A 25,414-nucleotide genomic window follows, 5' to 3' on the forward strand; every position below is an offset into this window, starting at 1 on the left:
TAGATAGGAACATACTCTGGATCAGAATCACAGGGAGTACTTCATGATCATTTCTACGTTGGACTTGTGAAATTGAGGGGAATTCCTCTTAAATTCCCTCCAATTATATGACTATCCAATCAGATTCAAGTATTTGAAATTGATACAAGACAAGAACTACTAAATAAATGCAGAAAAAGAAAAAGGAGGGGAAACCTCACCTCTTTGAAGGTGGTTCTACGGTGATGAGGGCAAGAGAGAGGTCAAAGCAATTAATGCTTTCCCTCTTTCGACCATGCACAGACCGAAGAAAGCATAGTACTCTACACTATTGTCATTTTTGGCATGGTGACGATGAGAGAGAGAGGACGAGCATAGCGGCTGCATTAGGGTTTTGATCCTTGTTCATATACAAACACAAATGTGTTTTTATATGGGGTCATTTGGTTTAAGTTGTTTCACATAGAAGTGGGTTGGCTCGGATCTGGTTCTTTATTAGACTAGGCTGGGCGGTTTAAAAAATGTAATGGCCCAATATTCCTTTCTAATAAAATTAGAGGCAAAATATGGCCGTTTATGCAAATGGTTATGATTTTGTCATAACCCAACCAAAGGGCTATGACGGGTATCCGGAGCTAACACACCGAGCCCCTCTAAACATACATCTCATAAACATTTCTGGGTGGACCATAAAGATAGCTCATGGATATCATAATCTATAAGGACATATATTATAATATAACGGCACATCTCTATATGTCTTCAACAATTATGCCCTTCATCACCAGTGGACAAGGCTACTAAAATATTGTACAACGATATGAACTGGTAGGGTTATGAAACGTCTAACTGTACACACATGTCTACGAGCCTCTACATAGAATACAAGTGACCATAAGGACTAATACCAATAGACTGTAGCTTCGAAGTAAATGAAGCGCTCCTGAGATTCCGCTGATGAAGCTTCTATAGGTCAGATCCGACTACCTATTTACCTGCGGGCATGAACGCAGCGTCCACAAGAAGGGACATCAGTACGAACAGTGTACCGAGTATGTAAGGCATGAATAACAACATAACAAGAAATATGGAACCTAACATGAGATAAAGATAACCTGTACATCTGATTGCCTCTTAAGGTGGATACCATGCATGCTAACTTTAACTTGTTAAATCAACATTATAAATATATGTATATGTAAGTAAACTGCCCGACCATATAGGTACGGTGTTATGCTGCCCGGCCATATAGGTACGGTGTTATCATCATTAGCCCGCGTTCGGGCCTCCCGCGTCCGGGCCTCCCGCGTCCGGGGTAATCATCTCACGCTGCCCACTAGTGGTGTCTGCCCGGCCATGTAGGCACGGTGTAACTATCATCATCCATAAGCCGCCCACCGAAGTGGTGTCTGCTCGGCCAACTAGGCCCGGTGTGAAAGAAAATACTTACATATATCTATAAAACATACATGAGAGCCCAATTAAAAGCTACAATTTTATCAGAGTGACGTAAGGTCGGTAACCTCCGATTTATAGTATGGAATAATCATCATCGCTATATCTCACCTTGAAGGAACAATTATTATAAGGTGAGATCGACAACAATGAATAAAATCAAGAAAATCATGAAATAAACTCAATAATCTCATAATAGCATCAAATCCATAAGCTTTAGAATCTCCAAAAATGGAATCATCATCATCATAGAAAACATCTATCTTTGGCATCATAGGAATTTGCGAATCGTGAACTTCTAGCTTTTTGGGAATAAGGATGTTATGGAAAACATGTATGGTTTCATAAGAAAATAATCATGCCTTTAGAAAGAAAGGGACTAGCCTTAAAATACCTTTTTGGTCGCCTTAACTTTAACTATTTAACGCTTATCCTCCCAAGCTCGTAAATCTACATTCAAGAGAATTCATATTATTGTTAGGCTTATCGTCATATGCTTATCTTAAGCCTTCAAATTAAACCCCTTTAGAATCTGCTGAAATTCGGGCAGCATCTCCCCTATATCTTCTACTCCCTCCAATCTTCAAAACAACTCCCAAAGCACAATAAAACATCAACAATTCCATAATCAAAATATTACATTCAAACTCTACTCAATTCAATCCCAAAACTTCTTTTCATAATCAATCCATAACAACAACTTCATACAACCCCTTATACATTTGTATACGACAATTTCTTAACATCATTATTATCCCTCATAACAAGATTATGCTCAAAACATACTAATAATTATAACTCAAGTTAATTCACAACTCAAAATATCATCGAATGCATTTCTGAACTTTTTCTCCAATTTTCTTCTCCTCAAATCTTAACATAATTGCCAAACAAACTCATAAACATGAAACTAATATGAAATCTTACCTCAAAATTCAACAACACTTCTACTCCATGGTTTCTCCACCTTAACAATACTCACCCAAACATCTTCAAGAAGAGGAGACAAGTGTAGACCTCACTTGGAAACGCTTAACCACTTTAATCTTCACTTTGATCATTGGTTTAGGCTTGGAAATATGTTGGAATATGTTTGGAGAAGTTTCTAGGACTTCGGGCTATGCTAAAAATGAAATAAAAATAACCAAAATTGTCATATAGAATTGTAGGAATATATGTACATGTTGTAGAAGTTAGAAGAATGTTCTAGAGGACTTGGGATATGTTTAGAGAGGTTTGGATATTGTATGAATGTTGTGGGAAGTTCTAGAGAGTTGTGGAGGTGAGAGATGGTGAAAATTGATGAAAAATGATGAGTTAGAGGGGTATTTATAGGTTTCTGGGTCGGGTTAGGCTCCATTGGGCCGAATTAGTGGGCCTTAAGTGAGTTTCTAGAGAATTCGCGTAGATTCGCGGGCTTCTGGCAGTCCATTTTAAAACGCGCATAACTCCTTACTCCGATGTTGTTTTGATGAACAATTTATTGAGTTGGAAACTTGACTTCTTGAACTTCAATTTAGGCTTTTGTTTCACTTCAAAACTCCTGATATACTAGGAGATATACCCCTCTAAAGTTGACCTAAAATTTCTGTCCAAAATTCTGCCAACTTTTTTCAAATTTTTGACAAACTTATTTTCTTCAATTTGCTTGGTCCCGAAATCTTCCAAAACTCCCCATACATGATATTTATCATTTATTATACTTGATAACGGTCATGTCCTTTGGTTCCAAGGTTGTACTTCCCGGTTACGACTTAGAGATCGTAATTCATCCTTTACTACATTGTTACGTACTTCCCATGGCTTGTACCTTCCAAAACTTCATGGGACGTCTCCGATACTCCATTAATACGGTGAAGTACGTAGCATGCTCATGCTCTGAAAGTGCGAGGCGTAATAGATTTAAAGTGAGCAAATATTTCAATTAGAGCCATTTGAAAACACATGCAATTGAAGTTGAGTGATTTGTAAAAATTGAGATGTAATTGAATTATTTATTCAATTAATCAAATTTCTTGACTTAATGAAGTAAAATATTTATCAATTGAACATTAATAGTTCTTAAACAATTAATTTCATGATTGTTTTTCACTATTTTGAATTAAAGCCTTGATAATGCATATTTCACTCCGTTTGTGATTCAAGAACTCCGAATAATAATAAAAAATTAGGTGTCAACAACTTCCCCTTTGTTGTTCGGGGATGGCAAGTCCATTCCTAATCATCGAAATTTGACAAACTTGATTTTTGACCGACTAATTCAAAAAATAATTATCTTTTTATACAATTTTCAAAATTATGGCCGGACCCTGGTCTCTGGGTTTCCTACATATCTCAGGCTCTATAATAATTTAGGCCACTTGTAAAACAAATATCGAATCTTCTAGTGTCAAAACTAAGAAGTCCCGGAGTGATCAGTTGGAATGCGACTGACTCTCTGATATTGAGTCCGCCTATATATCCCCACTTTTTAGAAATTATAAAGCTTGTAGTTTGACTCAATCAGTAGAAAAGGGTATCCCTTATGCTGGAATGTCATTGTGCCTCCTGGTATGTGTCTGACTGGTTGCAGGGTTTTGAAATAAAAGCAAAATGAACTAGCAAAATTTCAAACTCAATTTTGTGGTAGCGTGTATTGTAGAGTGGCCCCCAACTTCTGCCTAGAGATCTTGACCCTCATGGAAACCTATCTCAATCAGCTACTTAAGAAAATGTTTCATGTTTGCTCCACAAGTATCTGGATCTAGTCTGATCAGCCTGCTCCTTTATTTGGTGGCTGATAAGCTGTAACGACCCGTTTGGTCGTTATAGACTTTTTGACATTTTTTGGCTTTTTTCGAGCTTGGTTAACTCACTTTTGAACCGAGGAAACAGTTGGTACACTTCCCGAGGTGTCTAGATCGAATTCGAGCTACTTTTTATGAAATTGAGCTTAAAGTGAAAAATAGTTGGCCTAAAGTTGACTTTTGGGTAAACGGATCTTTTTTGAAAATCTGTTGATTCCGAGAAGTCTGGATGGTCGTTTAGAACTGGTGTGTATATCTGGTTCGGTTCCCAATGAACTCGAATGCATTTTGAGACTTGGGTTGGGAAAGTGAAATCAAGGTTTCAGGGGTTGACTCGGTCAACGGGACCTCCACTGGAAATTTCGAGGCCACGAGAGCATTCGTAGCGTGCTTTTATGTGTGTCTATGTGTATGATATGTGAACAGATGACCTCAGAAATTAGTCAAAAAATTGAATTGAATTGTGAAACTTGGGTGGATTTTCTGGTGTCTGGTGCCCGCTTTGACGACACCAGCACCGCGGCAGCGGTACCGCTGGAGTGGTCACCCTGCCGTTGGAGTAGTCTAAGCAAATTGGGCTAGACCGCTGAAGTGGTCAAGGGACAGCTGGATCGTTCCTAGCGTCGCCAAATCAGGTGACAGGCAGTGGGTATAATTAATGAAGTGTTAAAAGCCTTTAGTCCCTCACTTAATATCATTACGAAAATAGAATTCTTGAGATTTGTTCTTCGAGACTTTTAGTGGAGATTCTTGGTGGTCAGTTCCCCTAATCCTTTTGCTATTCCATTAATCCTAATCATCTTAAGATTCGCCTTCCCTTATCCATTCCTTAGTTATGGAAGATTAAAAGTGGGTTTTGATGATTGTTCTATCTAGGCTTATTAATGATGTAATTGATGGAGTTTATGCTAGATTTTGATGAATCTACGGTTGTTAATTATTTATATCCCATTATTAGTGTTGAATTCTTGAATAAAAGAGTTAGGGTTTATACCCAAATTTGGGGGTTTTGCTTCAATTTCAAAATTAGGGGATTTCATGAGTTAAATCATCAATTAGTGGTTGGGTTATGATCACCTACTGCTTAATTTGATATTTTGCCTTCGAATTTCCCGTTTTGACCTTGTGGGCCCCGTTTTCCCAAATTCTAGGGTTGGATTTGACCTAAATGGAATGGTAGCAATATTAGTATCATTCTTCATGATTGCTAATCTAGATTTTGATTGTGCTTAGACTACTTTGGTTCTGAGGCTTAGCGGAAAGGCAAGGCAAAGGAGTGAGTGGTTGGTGTTCTTTGTTCGGTCATCCAGGTAGGTTATGGCTTACCCTTGGTGAGGCTTCATGTAGCAAAACATATATTTAGATGATATTGTCAGAGACATCATGTGAACCTTCGGGTATGAAGTTGGGTTGGATATTGCCTTAGGTTAGGCCCTATTGTGTGTTTGGGGCTAGCCACCCCGTTCTGTTGTGATTTGATTATTCTATTGTGTTGGCTTGATGCCACGTGTTGTTAGTAGATATTGGAATCTGTTGTTCTATCTTGATTATGATATTTTTGGTGTACCCACTGTTAGTACTTGTGACTCTGATGTATTGTTGGCGTACCTACTGTTGGTACTTGTGATTCGGATATATTGTTGGTGTACACATTGCTGGTACTTGTGATATTGAGCATGATTATTAATGATGATACATGCATTGCACGCACTCTCATTCTTCATGATATACAATTGAGATACTGATGATACTTGATGAGACACTGTGATGAGTTGGGCTCGATTTTTACTAGAGTGACGTGAGAGTCCGATATTCGATGTTCGTTCCGGAATCGTGGATTGAGTAAGTGCATGGACTCTGCAGGCCCTCCAGGGTAATGCCGGTGAGAACCTCCCGGGGTAAAGATTCGGGGTCCCGTCTGTCTGTTGGGCAAAGATTCCAGACGGGTGGCACTTAGACTTCGCGAGTCACCTTGGATTATGCTACCGAGATGTCGAAATTTTTGTCCATAGTACATGTGTACACAACATTTTCATGGCATTGCATTACATCCATATATTATTGCATTGCATTGCATTGCATTTACGGCTTATTTTGAGATGATTTGGTGATGTACTTGTGATGTTGGATTCGGTTGATATATTGAGACTTGGTGCAATTAGGATTAGATTCTGCACTTAGGCAATAACGTGTACTTGATTTCGATTATATTTGACTTACACTTGTTGATTTATTTGCCTATTTGCTTTATTGTCTGAATTATGTTAGATATGCTTAGTCGGCCGATGATGCCTACCAGTATCGTTGTTTTGTACTAACCTGTACTTGCTACATTCTTTTATGAATGCAGAGTCTTAGGTTGGGTCTGCTTCCATCTCTCGTGGCTGACCGTCTCCTTCAGCTTTGTTGCGAGTTTCCAAGGTGAGCATGGACGTTCGCTGCCTTGAAGACTCTTCCTCTTTTTATGTCTTGTTTTGCTACTCTGAGACATAGACAGATTTATGTATTATTATTCCAGACTTGTATATTGTCATTAGATGCTCTTGTATGACTTAGACTAGACCCTGGGGTATTTCTTATTCCTCATTATCCTATTATATATTATTGTGAGACTTATGTATTTATTCTTTTCGCTTGTTTGAATAAACATCATGTGGGATGTTTTATAGAGTATTTTGGTATTGATGATGATGTTGTTGATGTTAGTGTTGTTGTTATTGTTGCTGGTTGTTGGTATTGTGATTTCGGGCTAGGGATATAAACAGAGGAGATGCTGCCCGAATTTCGGCAGATTCTAAAGAGGTTTAATTTAAAGGCTTAAGATAAGCATACGAAGATAAGCCTAACAATAGTCTGAATTTTCTTGAATGTAGATATACGAGCTTGGGAGGACAAGCGTTAGGTAGATAAGGAGACCAAAAAGGTATGTTAAGGCTAGTCCCTTTCTTTCTAAAGGCATGATTCTCTTCTTATGAACCCATACATGTTTTCCATAACATCCTTATTTCCATAAAGCTAGAAGTTCATGGTTCTCACAGTTCTTATGGTGCTAAAGATAGATATTTTCTATGATGATAATGATGATGATGATGATCCTATTTCTAGAGATTCCAAAGCTTATGGTTTTGATGCTATTATGAGATTATTGAGCTTATTTCATGATTTTCTTGATTTTATTCATTGTTGTTGATCTCACCTTATGATAATTATCCCTTAAAGGTGAGATGTAGCGATGATGATTGTTCCATAATATAATCGGAGGTTACTGACCTTATGTCACTCCGATAAAATAGTAACTTTTAATTAGGTTCTCATGCATGCTACTTATATTATATATGTATATATGATATGAGAAAAAATGACGGAGTTATATACGCGTATATTATATGTATATGGGGTATGGGAAAAAGGGTGAAGCGTTATATACGCATAACCACCTGATTAATTGGCATACTATGATATCGTCCAGGATGCGGGATGCCCGGACACGGGATATATGGGTATATAATGATGATATAATATATTTATGGATCGGGCTGCGTGTTCCGCAACACTATTATGTTATACATGTACGAGAAATATTTTTGTGAAAAGGCTAAGCATGCATGGTATCCGCCTACGAGGCATTCAGATGTACATGTTATCTCTTTATTTCATGTTATGTTCCCTATCTCTTGTTATATTGCTATTCATGCCTTACATACTTAGTACATTGCTCGTACTGACGTCCTTTCTTGTGAACGCTGCGTTCATGCCCGCAGGTAGACAGATAGATGGATCTGGTTCTTTGGAGCTTCATCGGCCGGAGTCAAAAACGCTCCTCCGCTGATTTTCCGGAGTTTGCGGTTTATTGGTACTACTCTTGTGTATATATACTTGGGCATGGAAAAGTCTTGCCCAGTCTTCATGGATTCCTGTATTCTATATAGAGGCTCGTAGACAGATGTGTGTAGCTAGAAGTCCCATATCGTTATCAGTTCATATTGTTGTATTATATTTTGGCAGCTTTGTTGGCTTATGTTTGTGGGTATAGTTATTGATAATTATATAGCGATGTGTCATTATCTTGGGATATATGCCACGCTGCATTATGATACCGTGAGCTGTTTTTGTGGTCCACCTAGAAATGATTACGAGATGTATGTTCAGAGGTGCTAGGTGGGTTAGCTCCGGGTGCCCGTCATGGCCCTCTGGTTAGGTCGTGACAAAAATGAGCCTAGCCCAATCTCTCACGGCCTCAATCTTCTTAGGATCAACCATAATCTCGTCCTTTGATACCACATGACCTAAGAAGGATACATACTTAAGACAAAATTTACACTTGTAGAACTTGGTATACAACTCCCTATTTCTCAACAAACCAAGAAAAATCCTCAGGTGTTTCTCGTGGTTCTCCCTACTCCTCGAATAGACCAATATATCATCGCTAAACACAATCACAAAGAAATCCAAGTGTGGCTTAAAAATATCATTCATCAAGTCCATGAAAGCAGCTGGGGCATTGGTAAGCCCAAATGACTTGACAAGAAACTCATAATACCCATACTGAGTCCTGAAGGCTGTCTTAGGAATATCTTCAGCTCGGATCTTCAACTGGTGATAACCTGACCTTAAGTCAATCTTGGAAAACACAGAAGCCCCCTGAAGCTAGTCAAATAGATCATCAATACGAGGAACAGGGTACTTGTTTCGAATGGTGAGTTTGTTCAACTGGCGATAATAAATGCACATCTGCATAGTCCCATCCTTCTTCTTCACATATCGCACATGTGCGCCCCAAGGGGAGACGCTCGGTCTAATGAATCCCTTGCTAAGAAGATCCTGAAGCTGCTCTTTCAACTCTCACAACTCGGTTGGCGCCATCTGATATGGTGGATTAGAAATATGGCGAGTCCCCAGCTCTAAGTCAATATAGAAATCAATAACACGGTGGGGTAGCATACCTGGCAAATTCATGGGAAGCACCTCCGCGAACTCACACTCCACGGGGACCAACTCAAAAGATGGAACGTCAGCACTGGTATCATAAATATACGCAATATAAGCCAAAAACCTCTATAACCGACTTCTTGGCGTGAAGAAAGGAAATGATATTCTTTGGGGAGGGACTAGGAGTACCCTTCCACTGAAGTCTAGACATACCCGGATAGTTAAAGTGACTAGCTTGGCATGACAGTCTAGAATCGCATGGTTAGGAGACAACCAACTCTTAGCCAGAATAACACCAAAATCTACCATATTAAGAATCACCAAGTCTACCCACGTACCATACCCTATAAAAGTGACCCTACAGGACAAGTAAACTCTATCTACCACTTCTCAGTCTCCAACCAGAGTAGATACGTAAGAGAATGTAGAACTCGGGTCAAACAACATAGTAGCCGACCGGTGACAGACTGAGATGTAACCTATAATGACCGCATCGAAACACTGAGCCTTTGATCTACCAGGAAATGCATAGCAATTAACCCGTCTGCCACTAGCCTGCGAACCGCCACGATCACCCGGCCTAACTGAGCCCCGACCCTACCGGGCTGATGTCCACCTCTGCTTGAATGGGATACGCCTCTGCTAGGATGGGTACCACCTCTACCAGATGTATGGCCACCATGCCCAGTCTGATCACGGTCCCTACCATAAGATCCTCCTTAGCTAGCTGATGAAACTGGAGCCCTGAAAGTCTGGTATTGAGCACTCAAACCACTATGCCTGGGTCTAGGACAAAACCACTTAACATTCCCTAACTCCCCACACTTGTAGCATACCGGGCCCAACCTAGGCCGCTGAACAAAAACAGAAGAACTAGAATAGTCATCATAATCAGAAAGTCTGGAATACGAACCCTCTGGCTGACTCGAAGAATAATGACCTAGCCCTGATGGCCCTCCAACGAAAATCTGCATAGGTGACTGGATAGGATGACTTGACTAAACCTGGGAACTCTGCCCATACCGACCCTTCCCTCTGCAGAATGTTCCACTGAAAGTACAACCCTTGCAGGCCTTCTTATCAACATACTTCCCATAATTGTGATGTCACACACCCTCAACCGTAGTGACATGATCCACCACATCCTGAAATGAAGCTCCTGAAGATACTAGCTGAAGGGCTGACAACTTCAGAGCAGTGTTCAATCCCTTCACAAACCTCCAAACTCTCTTCTCCTCAGTAGGCAACGGCTGAAGAGCGTAACGGGACAAGGAGTGGAAATGGGCCTCATAGGCAGTAATTGAAGAACTCCCTTGCTCGATGTTGCTAAACTCATCACGCTTCCTATCCCTCAGAGTATACGGAACATACTTCTCCAAAAAAACTGAATAAAATTGAGTCTAAGTCAATGGAGGCAACCCAGCTAGTCTACACTCCACATAAGCCCTCCACCATAACTTGGCGTCACCCAAAAGTTGAAAAGTCACAAACTCAATACCATGGCTCTCGACCACCCCTATCTCATGGAGCCTTTCATGACAATCAATAATGAACTCATAAGCATCCGCAGACTCTGTGCCATAAAAGACGGGAGCCTTCATCTTGTGGAACCTCCAAAGTAGATCATGCTCCTCACGGTCATCGCCGGGCCTTCCATTAGTCTAGGGAAAATCTCTGGGCCCAGAGCCTCATCTAAACATGAAGCCATGGCTACAGCGTGGTGTGCTCCTGGAGCACGGATACTGTCAGGAATCTGATCAGCTAATCTCACACGCTGGCCATCTGGAGTAGTCGATAACACACCTGCCTTATTCAATCCATTCAGCAGGTTTAACACACGAACCATAAAATCTAACAATACTCTAGTAGCTATAATATACGGTGAAAGCCGGTGCCCGACCGCCAAATCTACCCCTCACCGAGCCGGACGCGGGAAAAAGCGATCTAGTACGAGCACCGAGCGACCATGGGAGCCACCACCGGGCGGTGGCCGCTCTCTGGCTCTCTACCGCATTCACGACCTGCGACCGGCCTGCTACCCCCCGAGTTGCGGCACCGGCAGCTGGCTCGGGTACCTCATCAACGGTTGCCCTAGTACGAGTCCTCACCATCTGTGAGAGAATAGATTGAAAAAGTCAGATACCAATTGGAATCAAGTAGCATGAAGGAAAGAAAGAGTTTGAATTTTCTTATTGTCCCATAGCCTCTCGAATATAAGTACAAACGTCTCCATACTGATTCGAAAGACTCTACTAGACATGTCCTTGTACAATGAGATCGACGAACCTAGGGCTCTGATACCAACTTTGTGATGACCTAATCCGTCGTGATGGCACCCAGACTAACCCCCTGGTGAGCGAAGCATCCCCTTAACCAATTAATTAACCAATTATCCAATTTATACTTAAAGAACAACAGAATCAATAATAATAAGTCTAAGTCATTCCATAGATAATAGAAAGTACGGAATACTACTTATTACAACCCCAAAATCCAAAAGTCATCATACAAGGACTTTAATCATAAAACTGTCTAACAAGAACATCAATGTTTAAAAATAACAGAAATGTCTAGAAACGAAATAGACATCCATAAGGAGAGATCTTTAGGAGGCATGGCATGGATACGAGCTCACCCTCAGATCTGGTTAGGAAGTAGCCTCAGGCTAGATGTTAGGTCTAAAAGACTTCCCTGACACACAATCCGCACTCAAAAGGATGCAGCAAGGTAGTATCAATACAAACACTACGTACCGGTAGATATCGTAAGCCGACTAATACTAGTATCAGGCATAGATTCATAAAACTAGCAAGATAAACCAATAGACACAACAACACAACCACAACAACAGCAATATGAACAATACCGATCAACAGTGAATCACAAGAATAAGATGATGTCCAATGCAATGCAATCAATGATAAGTATCTCAACTGTACACACATGCTAAAGGCCTTGTTAGCATGATAGTCATGACCCGTGAGGGAACCATGGTGTGCAATGCATATGTCAACAATCAATAATCAGGTTTAATATCACAAGTACCACAACGAGGTACGCCAACAACGCATCACATCACAATACCAATGATGGGTATGCCAACATATATCAAGTCAAGTACCAATAGTGGGTACGCTAAAATATAGCTATAACTCAAGTACCAACAGTGGGTACGCCAACATATATCGAGCACAAATACCAGCAATAGTATATCAATTCTATCTAACTCAGGATGACAAACAGAACTCGATATCTACCAACTACATATGGCTTCAAGCCATCACAATTAAACAATCAGGCACACATAACCGGGTGGCTAGTCCCATACACGCATCAAGTCAATCATTTAACATACGGTATTACCATTTCCCTAATCAACATATTTGCTTAGGATAAGAATCTTACCCTACACTCGAGTTCGTCACCATTTAACTAGGACATCATTCACTACCATGGTACATTTTATATTCCCAACTAGCTTTTAGAGTCATTACAAATAATTTCATCGCTAGGCATAATTAGATTCTATCCGCTACTCCCAAGTCACATAAAATCCACCGATAATCAACAAGGCCACATCAATACCTAGGGAGTCTACAGGCCACATGCCCAAACAAACAAGTCACATATAACAGTACATCCTAAGGTTCCATCCCAGATCTCCGATTTTCTATACATGCATTCTCCGTCTCTTCTACACAATAATACAAAAAACTAACCGGAGTCTACTGAAAGGAAAGCCGTAACCTATCTCATGGCTGAGCGAGTGCCACGAACAACCATTGATTCTTTAAATCGATCACCACATCGTAATCCGCATGAAATAGTTTGGAGACAATCATGTTACCCAAGATTAATGTTTTCCACTTGAATCCTTCATAAGAGATTTGGATTAATAGAGAGGTTTGGGGGTCTCAACCCGCCTCTAGCTTTCTTCTATATCAATGTTAAGAGGTTTTCCCCTTTTCAAGTTCATATTTAGGGAGAACCCATTTTCAATGGAAAAGGAAGGTAGAGATCTAAGTTATTATCTCACTTTAGGTGAAAGAATCATGGGAGATGGCTTAGAGAGAAGTTAGGAGAAAATATTGCTACTTCATCACTCTTCTAATTCTAGATTACTTGAGACACTCACTTGTTGATTCTCTAGGTGGGTATGTTTATGAGTAATTTCTTAGGTGTAAGGAGGGTTGGAGGGTGTTAGAAGGACTTGATTGGACTAAAAATCTCATTTTTGAGTTTTTCCACCGAGCTGAGCCGCTGGAACTTAAGGTTATGAAAAATGGGACAATTCCCGAAATGATCCCTTAAATAGGGAAATTCATTGTACGAAACTGCCCCGGCAGTAAGTGTACCACTACAGCGGTACCGCTAGGGCGGCCAATCATCGCTATGTCGACTGAGTAGTCATAGGCGGCTACCGCTACGATGGTTAGTATACCGCCACAGCGTCACCGTTGTAGCGTCAAAGCCACTGCTGTGGCGGTCTAGCTCTATCTGTTCGCCCACGGTTCCATTGTTTGCGCGATGCGCACAACGATCTTAGTTTGGCTTGGAAGGTTTTCAGGACGTGGAAAGGTGGAGACACTGTTAAGGGCCATAGTTGTTGTCTTCCCTCGAATTTCACAGTAATGACGAAACGGGTCGTTACATAACCTAAGCATGGGTTCCATCCCCAGTCAAGGGAAATATTGGGTGACCAGATGAACAAAGTGGGATGAAGCAAGGGGAGCTAAAAGCTATCAAGTGCCTTATTGAAGTTTTCAGAATAAAGAAAGATACAGGAACATCAGTAAGAGGATAAAAGAAGGATAAGTGAAGAGTATGAGTAAAATATGATAAATGGATGATAACAGTAAGTCAGAATATGGCAGGATGATGAAGTTTGTGGCTAAGTACAAGAGGAGATAAGAGAAGACGGATATTGAGGTCATAAGAGAGTATACGCTATAAGGTTAAACCCACAACTCGAGAAACGAATTGAGGACTCCGAGAAAATTATCGGAAGGTTTAAGTTAGATTTCTGGGTTAACAAAAAATAGTATCAGCTAGCAAACAAAGATAACCAAATACGAATTAGGCACTCGGAGGATTTCAATAATAGTTGACATTAAGAGAATTAGATAGGCTACATTTGAGCTGAAGTCATGTAAATTAAAAGAGACTCGTCTAACGAGAAAGAGCAAGCAACTATCTTAGACCGACAAATCAGATGTGATTACCGTAACAATTCTATGGAAGTGTAAGGATACCAGAAGATTGCAGTTCAGGCATATACCCCTTCTTATGACTAGATGATACTCGAATTCAGAAATTCGGCATAAGCCATTAGATCTTGAGGTGAGCTCTTATTGCGGGCAAGTGAAACTAAGTGTTGCTAATTATGGACATTGGCCCTGTGTGGCATACATAGTGTATTTTCTAGCTGCGTACAGGTTGGATTTTAGTTGAGTTTATAGAAAAGACTCTGGCAAAAATTTTTGCAAGTCTCTAAGAGTTAACATGCGAGGATGAATATTTCTAAAGGGGGGAAGGATGTTACATCCCGTACTGTTGTACGTTGGATTTGTCATAAGTTAATCAACATAAGTTCCAGGACAAGATTATTTTTAGGTTATAAGTATTTATGCTAAGATTAACCAGTAAGTGTCATGAAGGTTAGAGGTTTAACAAATCAAATAGTATAAGTTTCATCAATATTATATTCGTACCTTCGGGCTATGGTCCAAACCGCTCGCACCGGAGAATTTTAGTCATATTCAAGTATGCAAATAAAGAGATCGGTGTATAAAAATATGAGATCCCGAAATAACTTGGGACTTAACAAGTGTGACGATGGTGATTGAGAATAATATTCGATGTATATATAAAGAGGCTATGGACTAGAGTTCCACCATATGATTATGATAAGGAGTATATGAAGTGTGTTAAAAGTGGTCCATGTTTAAGCGAATTGAGACCAAAAAATTAATTATGTGGGTAGTTGGTTAAATGTTGGAATAAAATGGGAGAGTAGGAGATAATTATTGTATTATGTAGGATTAAATGGATAATTATTGGGTGGATATAATCTACAAGAATCATTGAAATGTGGCAACAAGTTAAGGGGTATATGACACATAAGGTGATGGTGGCATATTAATATTAGGTGGCAAAAGTTTGGTTTATGGATGACACGTGTAAAGGCTTAAAAAAAAGTGAATACAATTATGTATCATGTTATCTCACTATACAGAGAAGGGATTTGGAGGAAAACGAATTATATGCACAACAACTAACTATATTCAGAAACTTACCATATACAGAACCTTACCATATGCAGCAGCGTTCCAAGCAAAATTCATTAAGGCAGCAGCGAACCCAGCAAAAATATATCCAGCAACATTTTCCTTTTTGGGAAGTTCTTTCTTGCACTTTGAAAAAAAATTATACTTTCACTTTAAGTATTCTTTTATTCACCAAATCATTCCAGCAACTTAAATGGAAGAGAACTTCTTTGGGAAGATATTGGACCAGCAACGTTTGTTAATTCCGTTATGGGTTCCGCTCACCGCTTCGATCTCCTTGTTCTGTTTTGTCGTGTTATTGAATCCTGGCTTTCTTCGAAGTGAAGTAAGGTGGAGGAAGAGTAGTTCTTGGCATATAATGTAAGAATTAACCTCTCCTAGATATATTTAAGTTCGTCTAGGTCATAACTAAATTGTGGGATGAGAAATATGAAAATTATACCGTAAATCGTATTTGATGTTCTTGTTGACTTATGGGCTATTTGTTGGACTGTTTTGTAGGTTATGTAAATGCTGTTATGGATGAAAATTATGGTAAATAGCATGAATAAGATGTTCTTGATGTTGTTGTATATGTCTATGTGTTTATGAAGAGAATTTATGGAAGATTTGTCTATATAGACGTGGACTAAAACTCAGGGAAAGAGATTTCATGTTCTTGAATTAGTTGAAAAGGATTGTGGCATAATTCTTACTTGGTTTGATATAGCAACTTGTATGTACGATTGTTGTTGATGTTGTTTCTATTGACTGGGAGTTGTTTAAAGTTGGATTGGAATAGGTAACATAGGGGAAATGTTGCCCGAATTTACGAAAGTTGGTTACGAACCTAAAGAAGTATTGTACGAACCCTTTGCTACTTGTTTACGGTTTCCTTACCTTGATTATAGATTGTCCAGTATTGGAAGCATTGGTTGAGTTAAGTGCGTAAACGACAAAGGTATGTAAGGCAAACCTTTCTTCGTTCTTTTGGCATGATTCATACGGAAACAAAGTATAGCTAAACATGTTCCATAACAATTTCCAATCTTAGAAGTTGAGAAAGGATTATTCATTGATACTCCATGTTGTTATCTAAAGTTCACAATTGTTTTGAATCTAAGTCCCGAAGGGGCACCTTCCTAGTTCTATAATCTATACACGTTTACATGTTACCTTTCAAGTCCCGAAGGGGACAGCCACAAGCTTCTATGCCCATACGTTATCTTCATGTTTAAGTCCTGAAGGGGACGTTCATAAGAATTCCTTTTTCATGCACTTCGTGTTAATTTTAAGTCCCGAAGGAGACGAATGGCTATAGGAAGAAGTTCCTAATACGAGTAAGATTTGCTCCGAAGGGAGTTTCCGAGTCTTATGAGTCGCATATGCATTTGCATACCTATATATGTATGTATGTATGTATGAATGTGTATATATATATATATATATATATATATATATATATATATATATATATTGTATGTATGTATGTGTATATATATATATATATATGTATGTATGTATGTGTATATATATATATATGTATGTATGTATGTGTGTATATATATATATATGTATGTATGTGTGTATATATATATGTATGTATGTGTATGTATATATATATATATATATATATATATATATATATATATATATATATATATATATATATATATGTATGTATGTACGTATCACATGATTTTATGGGGAAAGGAAAGGGTTATGGCGTTATATACGCACACCACACCGATCAAGCGGTATAAGATGATTATGATGCCCGAAGGGGCCGATACGATATGTGCTCAACGGAGCGGATGGGTAAAGGCATATATATACATACATATATGATATTCATGCATTGCATTGCATTGCATTTGCATCGCGTTCATTGTATTCAAAAAGGTTGTTTGCCCTATGGACGAACTATGATACGCATAGGTGCACCGTCATCCAGATATGGTTATGCATATGAGAATCGTAGAGGGACATATACGCTTGATTCTCATCAGTACAATAATGTTATAGATACATAAATATGCATACGAATGGCGCGTAAGAGGTTCTAGTATCACACAGGTTTCAGTCCTCATTGGTAAGTCAAAGGTTCACAGGTTGATTCTTATCTCTCTTATTCTACATTATGATATTGTTATTATTATGTTTGATTCCGCCTTACGTACTCGGTACATTATTTTGTACTGACGTCCCTTTGCATGGGGACGCTGCGTTTATGCCCGCAGCTTCAGACGCGAGTTGACAGGAGGATTGCACCGATGAGGTTTGTCGAGTATCAGCTTGGATTGGTGAGCTCCACTTCTTTCTGGAGCATTGTCGATTCAGTATGTCGTATATGTATTTCAATATATATATATATATATATATATATATATATATATATATTACAGTTATGTATTCTTAGAGGCCTTTGCAGATAGATCTTGTGTATAGTTTAGTTGTGGTTTTGTCAAGTTGGGATGTCGGCCTTGTAGGCCCTTGTATCTATATATATGTCTTTTGGGCTGTTATTATAGAGACATGTTTCCTAAATGGCCCAAGCTTATTTATGTATGATATTGTATTCACAGGTTGGCCTTGTTTGTCTTTCGGGACATAGATGATACGAGTCATAGTTTGGTTCGCTCGGCCCTAAGTAGGTGTGGGTTGCCAATCACGCCTCACCAAGGTTGGGGTGTGATAAATATGGCCATTTATGCAAATGGTTATGATTTAAAGAGGGCAAATTGAGCAAACATTTCAATTAGAGCCATTTTAAAATAAATGCAATTGAAGTTGAGTGGTTTGTAAAAATTGAGATGTAATTGAATTATTTATTCAATTAATCAAATTCTTGATTTAACGGAGTAAAATATTTATCAAGTGAACATTAATAGTTCTTAAACAATTATTGTTTTCACTATTTTGAATTAAAGCCTCGATAAGGGCATATTTCACCCCGTTTGTGATTTAAGAACTCTGAATAATTAAATAAAATCATTGGAGGGAAAAAATTAGGTGTCAACAACCGTGATATCATAAATCTTTCAAAATAGCTAAGCCAATCCTGGAGATACTAGTAAGCCACAAACTCAAACAACCGAAAGTTTTTCTTGTCTCACTCAAATCTCAAATATGGATACTTATCTAAATCACGCGCATCATTTGAACAATCCTTCTCGAAGCGTTTCCACCTAGAAATACCAACCAACTTTGGTAATTCCAACAAAAAACAATTATTCCCGACGTAATATCCCAAACCACCACTGCACTAGTCTATAATCTGTAGAGCGATCCTTACTTACCATTTACACGATCCTTCTAACACCGTCAAAGGTATCTATAACATTATCCTTGGAAAAGATCCCTTAACTGAAGAATCTTTCTACTATCTTGGCTTATAAGTCCACCAACCCAATATCGATACAAAAAAGCACCATAGTGAATTCATTTCTCTTAGTTTCAATCAGTATTACTAATCCTTAATTTGTTTTGTGAAAGGCACTTCACAACTTGAATTAGTTAATACCCACTATTGATCTACCACTTTAAATGTCCTTATTGACTGACACCTCGCTCAAGGGGTCATAAAACGATGTTTGCCCAAGAAGAACCACCTGTTTCATTGTTTTGCCAAACTAGAATGCCTCTAATAATCATATGATTATCCTTCTCAGTTCATCAACTCCACAAAATCATACCACCAGTAGAAACTCGCCGAGTCCTCAGCAACGGGTACAATTCCTAATCCTTCACAAACATTAGTCGCAACAACCAATAATTCCTTATGTAATAAATCTTCACACTTGCCCATCGCTAGAGTCATTTTCATTAATTGATCATCGTCCCTCTAGTAGCCTACGACGTAGTCAACATACCGACCAATCCATATTCCTCTAACATTCACTTCCTAAATAGAGTATCCTCGTCTCAAGACAACTTAATGAATTTATCCCACTTATGACACCATAACCTTTGAAAGATTCCACGCTAGTATCACCTATCATCTTTGCACATCAAACAATTACCTTGTATATAATAGAATTAACAATTTCACGGCCCAAAAATGATCCCTTTTTTCAATAACCTCGAGATATCAAGCGGACCTGCGAACAAGCCCTTGACTGAAAGATCACAACTTTTTATTCCTTGAATGGTTCAATCTCCATGGAAAACTTTCTCCACTCGTCCTAAAGCCAATAGACATTTTCATATAGAATCCTCAAACCACTTCTCCTTACTCCACCACCACAATGTTATCCTGCTGAAACTCCTCTCAGCCTTTCATACTCCCTTGTATTATCAGAATTAGCACATCCTGTGCTCCCATCAGATGAATACTTTACCATTGTGGCCGTTGTGTCACCAAAATTGAACTATACAAATTATCTTAAGCACAACCCAACTCTGTAAGTTGAAAGAAAGCTCGTCAAATGAACCCCATAGCAAGTCACCACCTTGGATCTCATCACCACAGATAACTTTTCTTGCCTCCGTTTTTTATCAACTTCTTTTCACTATCTTACCATGGACACTATCATCTCATATGACCAGTTAATCCTCCCAAGTGTAGACTGGTCTTCAAAGTACCAATACATGTACCCTCCCATTAATGAATGGCTGACTTGTCGTAATAAACTCGGATATTGTTGAAGCATTCCCGCATCGCTCACACCTCAAGTAAATCATCCTATGAAAAACATCCTCGAGTAGTCTTTAAAGTCGCAAATCACTTAGTTATTTCACTGACCATAAGAATTAAAATCACCAACTCCCTTTCCATCGCCTACTATACCATAAATGCAGTTCCTCAACTTTCTAACAACTAACCGTTCAAGACACGACAATCATGAAGTCCTTTATACCATCAAAACCATATCCTAGGGACATATCTAAATTAAAGTGTCTGAATTACGACCCAACGCAATTGAGTTTTCAAGTCATAGATGCAATTTGAACTTGATCTTGCATCCTTATCACGGTGACCTATCTCGCACGATGTCACATCTAGCCGCTTGTGTTCGGATGCAAGAACGTGCCCTCACTATTAGTAAGAGATTAAAACAAAGAAGTTTAGAGCTTAAATCGAATCACATACACACAATAAGAAATGAAAGAATTTAAGTTTCCAAAATGTCAATAGCCTCTCGAAGATATTGTCTTGATTTCTAGACTCAAAGATTTTAAAGTCGGAGTTTTTGAATCTCTTCAAGTGGCTGCTGCACATACAAAACTACCAGCCACTTGGACTGATTATAGGAAAAAAATTATTACATTCTTCCAAAGACTTTAATGTGGACTAGTTGACAAAGCATATTCGAATTGAAGAAGAAACACAGAAACGTGAAAATAAATATCTTTGCAGAAACTGGTTCAAAAGTGAATTATGTTGTCACGGCCCAAATTATAAGTGCAGAATATAAATGCAATCCCCAAGGAAATGGTCTAACTCGTATAAGAGAAACTATAAGAACGTCTAATATACAAGTCTGGAAGTCGAATAAAAAGCTGTCTGAATGATGGAATATAAAGATAGGATGGATGAGCCTCCAGGTAGCGACTCGTCAGATGCTCACCCTAGACACTCGCAATCCAGGCCTTGAAAATCTGCCTCGAGACGTGGAAGCGGAACCTGTCTCAAACTCTACATCCCGAAAAGGAGTGTAGCAAGGTAGCATCAGTACAAATTAGTTAACATATATAAAGGTAGAGACTAAAGAATAGACATGCTCACCATCAGGTATAAACACCACACAATCCAAGAATAACAACTCAAGTACTTAAAGATCAATTAGCCGAATCATAGCCTATGGTGAAGCACCTAAACACAAGCCTTGCCAGGTTTTCCACGATTCCACAGAATAACCATAAACACTAGTATAGCCAACAATGTCACTCCGTAACCTCAAGTCTCAACCTACAAGGAAGTATTTACTCTTCGAATCCATCAATTCCCAAATATATACTAATCAAGCACACAACGGTCTCAAATCAGTAAACAACTAGCTAGTCAATATTCACGAGCACGTTATAATATGATAAATAACACTACCAGAAATCAGATGTATGAATGAATGAACTATGAATGCAATGCAACACAATGATACACACATGCTCTAGGCAGATGATATCTATGCCTCGACAGTCATGACACATAGGGGACCCGCAAAGTCCATGTACCTGCTGCGGTGCAAAACCCGATACAAGTCAGTGTTGCAAAACGTGCAACCCGATCCCAGTCAGTGGTGCAGTATGTGCAAACCATTCTAAGCAAGTGTATATTTATATGTGTTGCGGCGCACAACCCGATCCAAATATATAATTATGGATGCTTGCATGATATCAATGCTGACAAGAGCACATCAATGACAACTGTGCCACACATGGACACATATCCCAATATCAAGATCAATATCAAAGCTTTCCCTTCCTTCCTAATAACATCAGCACATGATAAAATATGATCTCCAACTTCATAAAGTAAATCAGTAAGCAACAAGTCTGGAATCACTCACGTGGCTACAAGCCAATAAATCACAACAAGGCAACAACTCAAGAGAACACAGCAAGGCAACAAGCCATAATCAACAATAATACCAACCTAAGTAATCCATTCCAACTTCATACCCGAAGGCGTAATATGCTTTCTCCAACAATCATTAACTCTATATATGCTTTGCTAACCGAAGTCTAACTATAAGGTAAGCCATAACCTACCTAGGATGCCGAACAGGAGCCTCGAACCAATCCGCTTGAGTCGTGCCTTTCTTCTTCGGAGAGCCTTGAAACAATTAACGTCTATGAAATACGAATTCTATGTTAAAATAAGAATCTAAGGATACCCATAATGCCATAGTTTACCCAAAACCCAAAATATCCAAATCCGAGCCACAAGGGAAAAACTGTATTTTTCATTGAAGAATCAGGTTTAGTATAGTTAAAATAGAACCCTACGAGTCTAGACGAGTCCAATGATACCCATATTGCTATACTTTAATTCTAAATCCAAAATGAACCCAAAAAGTTGACCTCGAGCCTGAAAGGGCAAAACTGGAATTTTAGGTTAACAAAAGTTTACTCACAGTCTAATTAGTGCAAATCCAAAATATCCAATCAAAAAGCAAGGATCTCGGCATCTAATTCCACTTTTCCCCCAAATTTTCACTTTAGGGCTAAACCCCAATTTTGAATCCAAAAACATGATTTAAAAATACTAATTAAGGATAGGAATCAAGGGAAAACTAAGGTTTAAGGAATGTAATCTTACCTCCAAGCTTAGATGAGCAAAACCCTTTTGAAACTCTCCAAACTTAACTCTAGAACTTGTGAGAAAAGTAACTAAATCCCGAAACAAGTGGAAATTATTAACAAAAAAAAAAAAAACAAAAAAAAAAACAGGAGTTGTTTCGGTCAAAAACACATCCTAGATGATCATGAAGCTCAATTTTGATAATCTCAATAAAATCCTCGTGAAATTCCACCCAAGTTAGCCTTTTGAATCACCCAATTTGACCTTAGAATGAGAAAGATATGATGCTTTTAAGTTGTGGAAAGAATGCAGAGTTTTTAAGGGCGAACTTAGGGGCAAAATCGTAATTTTTAGCAAAACTACAAAAGAAAACCAACAAGGAATTTCTTTAGTAAAATGGTCATATCTCCCTCATACGATGGCGAAACACGATGAGTCTTGTTGCTTAGCTCCGAAATTACAATACGGATCTAACGGTTCAATCGAAACACAAAACAAAGGTCTTTTGTTCATTATGGTACCCTTTTTGCTCAAAATAGCATCGAAACCAAAAACAAATACCATACAACCTAAACACATCCGAAACTCATCAGAATCTAACCAAAATTTGTGGACAAGTCCAAAATCATCGTACGAACCTGCTCGAACTCTCAAAACATCCAAACGGGACCGTCTTAACCTGATTTTGACCATGGTTAACTCCAAATCATCTCAAAAGCTAGTTTCTCGACTAACCACCTAAATCACACCCGAACCTCTCAGGAATCAAACCAACGACTCGACTAAGTCATAAATCACATTCCGAACATAAAGGAACTATCAGAATTCATTACGGGCACGTTTACCCAAAAGTCAACTCTTTTGGTCAAACTTCTCAAACTTAAGCCTTCAAAATTTCTCAACTTAGATTTTCTTCTTCGATTCTCATCTGATCACCTCGGGAATGGACCCATCCCCATAAGTCATAAACATCAAAACAAAGCTAATAGAAACAACAAATCTCGGATCCAGGTCTTATTTCTTCCCGTAACCATCTTTTCACCATAAATAGGCATATTAAAAATTAAAACCGACTTAATTGTCAAAAATCAACCAGAAGAACTCTAAAATTAGCTCCGTAAATTTTTAAATGTCTAAATAATATTCCAAATCTAACGGAATCTTCAGATCGCCAATCAGAGCACATTTTCTCACAATAAATAATTTATCCAAATAATTGAATGCTGAAATTTACAAAGTGAAACCTTCTCCCAAAGTGAACCAAATGATATTCGTTTGACTTCAAAATTGGCTAGCAAGTCAAAATAATTATAACGGAGTTTCTAGAATAGAGGACATGCAAATTAGAGCACCGGTTCTCAAAATGACCGACCAGGTCGTTACATATGTTGAGTCTAGCAAGAGAGATAATTCTAGAAAATCTAGAAACAAGGTTGTAAAAAAGAGAAAATTGGATGTTTCTCAAAATGAAAATTCTTCTAAGAATAAGAAAGGACCATGTTATAACAGTGGCAAACCACGCAATTTTATGAGAGACTATGATTTTTGAAGAGGCAGAAAAAGGAAGAAAATACTGGATAGAAGAATGTTAATAATGTCGAACAACAACAAGCATCTTCTTCGGATATTGTTGCAATGGTTTCTACTTTTTCTAGTTAACACCAGAGTATGGTAACTGAGTGCAACATGGCAACGACTTTGAAATCTACAGATTGGTAGTATGATTCCGGTGCTACCATTCACGTGTGAACAAGAGTTTCTTCCAACACTATGAAGTACCAACAAGTGATGAGAAGGTTTTAGGGAATCACAACACTACCAAGGTCCTTGGAAAAGGAACAGTTGAACTGCAATTTACTTCAGGAAAGAAGTTGATTTTAACAAATGTTCATCATGTTCCTAATGTTAGGAAGAATTTCATTTCTGAAAATTTATTATGTAAGAAAAGCCTTAAAGCTGTTATGGAGGCTGAAAAGGTTATTTTCTCTAAGAGTATTTGTAGGACAAGGTTACTCATGTGAGGGCATGTTCAAATTAAGTACTAATAAAGTAGATTATTTTGATACATATGCTCTTGTGGCCAAGATCACCTCAATAAGACTATTATTTGCTTCAGCATCAATATATGATCTAAATGTCCACCAAATGGATGTTAAGACAACATTCTTAAATGGTGATCTTGATGAAGAAGTATATATGGAGCAACCCGAAGGGTTTTTTCTTCCTGTAAATGAGAAGAAAGTTTGTAAGTTGGTTAAGTCCTTGTATGGATTAAAACAAGCTCCAAAATAGTGGCATGAAAAAATTGAAGGTGTTATATTATCAAATGGTTTTAAGCATAATGGAGCAGATAAATGTATTTATTCCAAATTCACGAAGGATTATGAAGTGATAGTGTGTCTTTATGTTGATTAAAGGAACCAATATGCAAGGCGTAAATGAAACGAAGAAGTATTTAACTTCTCAATTTAAAATGAAAGATTTGAGAGAAGTTGAGACTATCTTAGGTATTAAAGTTAAAAAATGTAGTGGAGGTTTTGCGTTATGTCAATTCCATTATATTAACAAGGTTATCTCCAAATTTAATCAATTAGGAATTAAAGAGTTTAATACCTTTTAACAAGATGCTTGAGAATTCCGGAATGTCTGTTAGCCAATTAGACTATGCTAGTGCAATTGTAACGACCCATTTGGTCGTTTATGGCATTTTACCCTTTTTCCCCTATTTATCATTCCCCTAGCTTCCTTAGAGTTTA

The 25,414-nt window shown here is 38.4% G+C and overlaps 1 protein-coding gene across 1 annotated transcript in view; it reads right to left on the reverse strand.

The window, feature by feature from the left end:
- Nucleotides 1–3,768: 3,768 nt before the first annotated feature.
- LOC132032184 (acetolactate synthase small subunit 1, chloroplastic-like) overlaps nt 3,769–25,414 on the reverse strand; it is a 60,256-nt gene continuing 38,610 nt past the window's right edge. Inside the window, exon 8 of the mRNA XM_059421954.1 lies at nt 3,769–3,798. Within this exon, the coding sequence (XP_059277937.1) occupies nt 3,769–3,798 (30 nt within the window). The remainder of the gene's footprint in view (nt 3,799–25,414) is intronic.

This window comes from Lycium ferocissimum, chromosome 9 (genome assembly GCF_029784015.1).
Source record: "Lycium ferocissimum isolate CSIRO_LF1 chromosome 9, AGI_CSIRO_Lferr_CH_V1, whole genome shotgun sequence".
In the NCBI taxonomy this organism is placed as follows: domain Eukaryota; kingdom Viridiplantae; phylum Streptophyta; class Magnoliopsida; order Solanales; family Solanaceae; genus Lycium; species Lycium ferocissimum.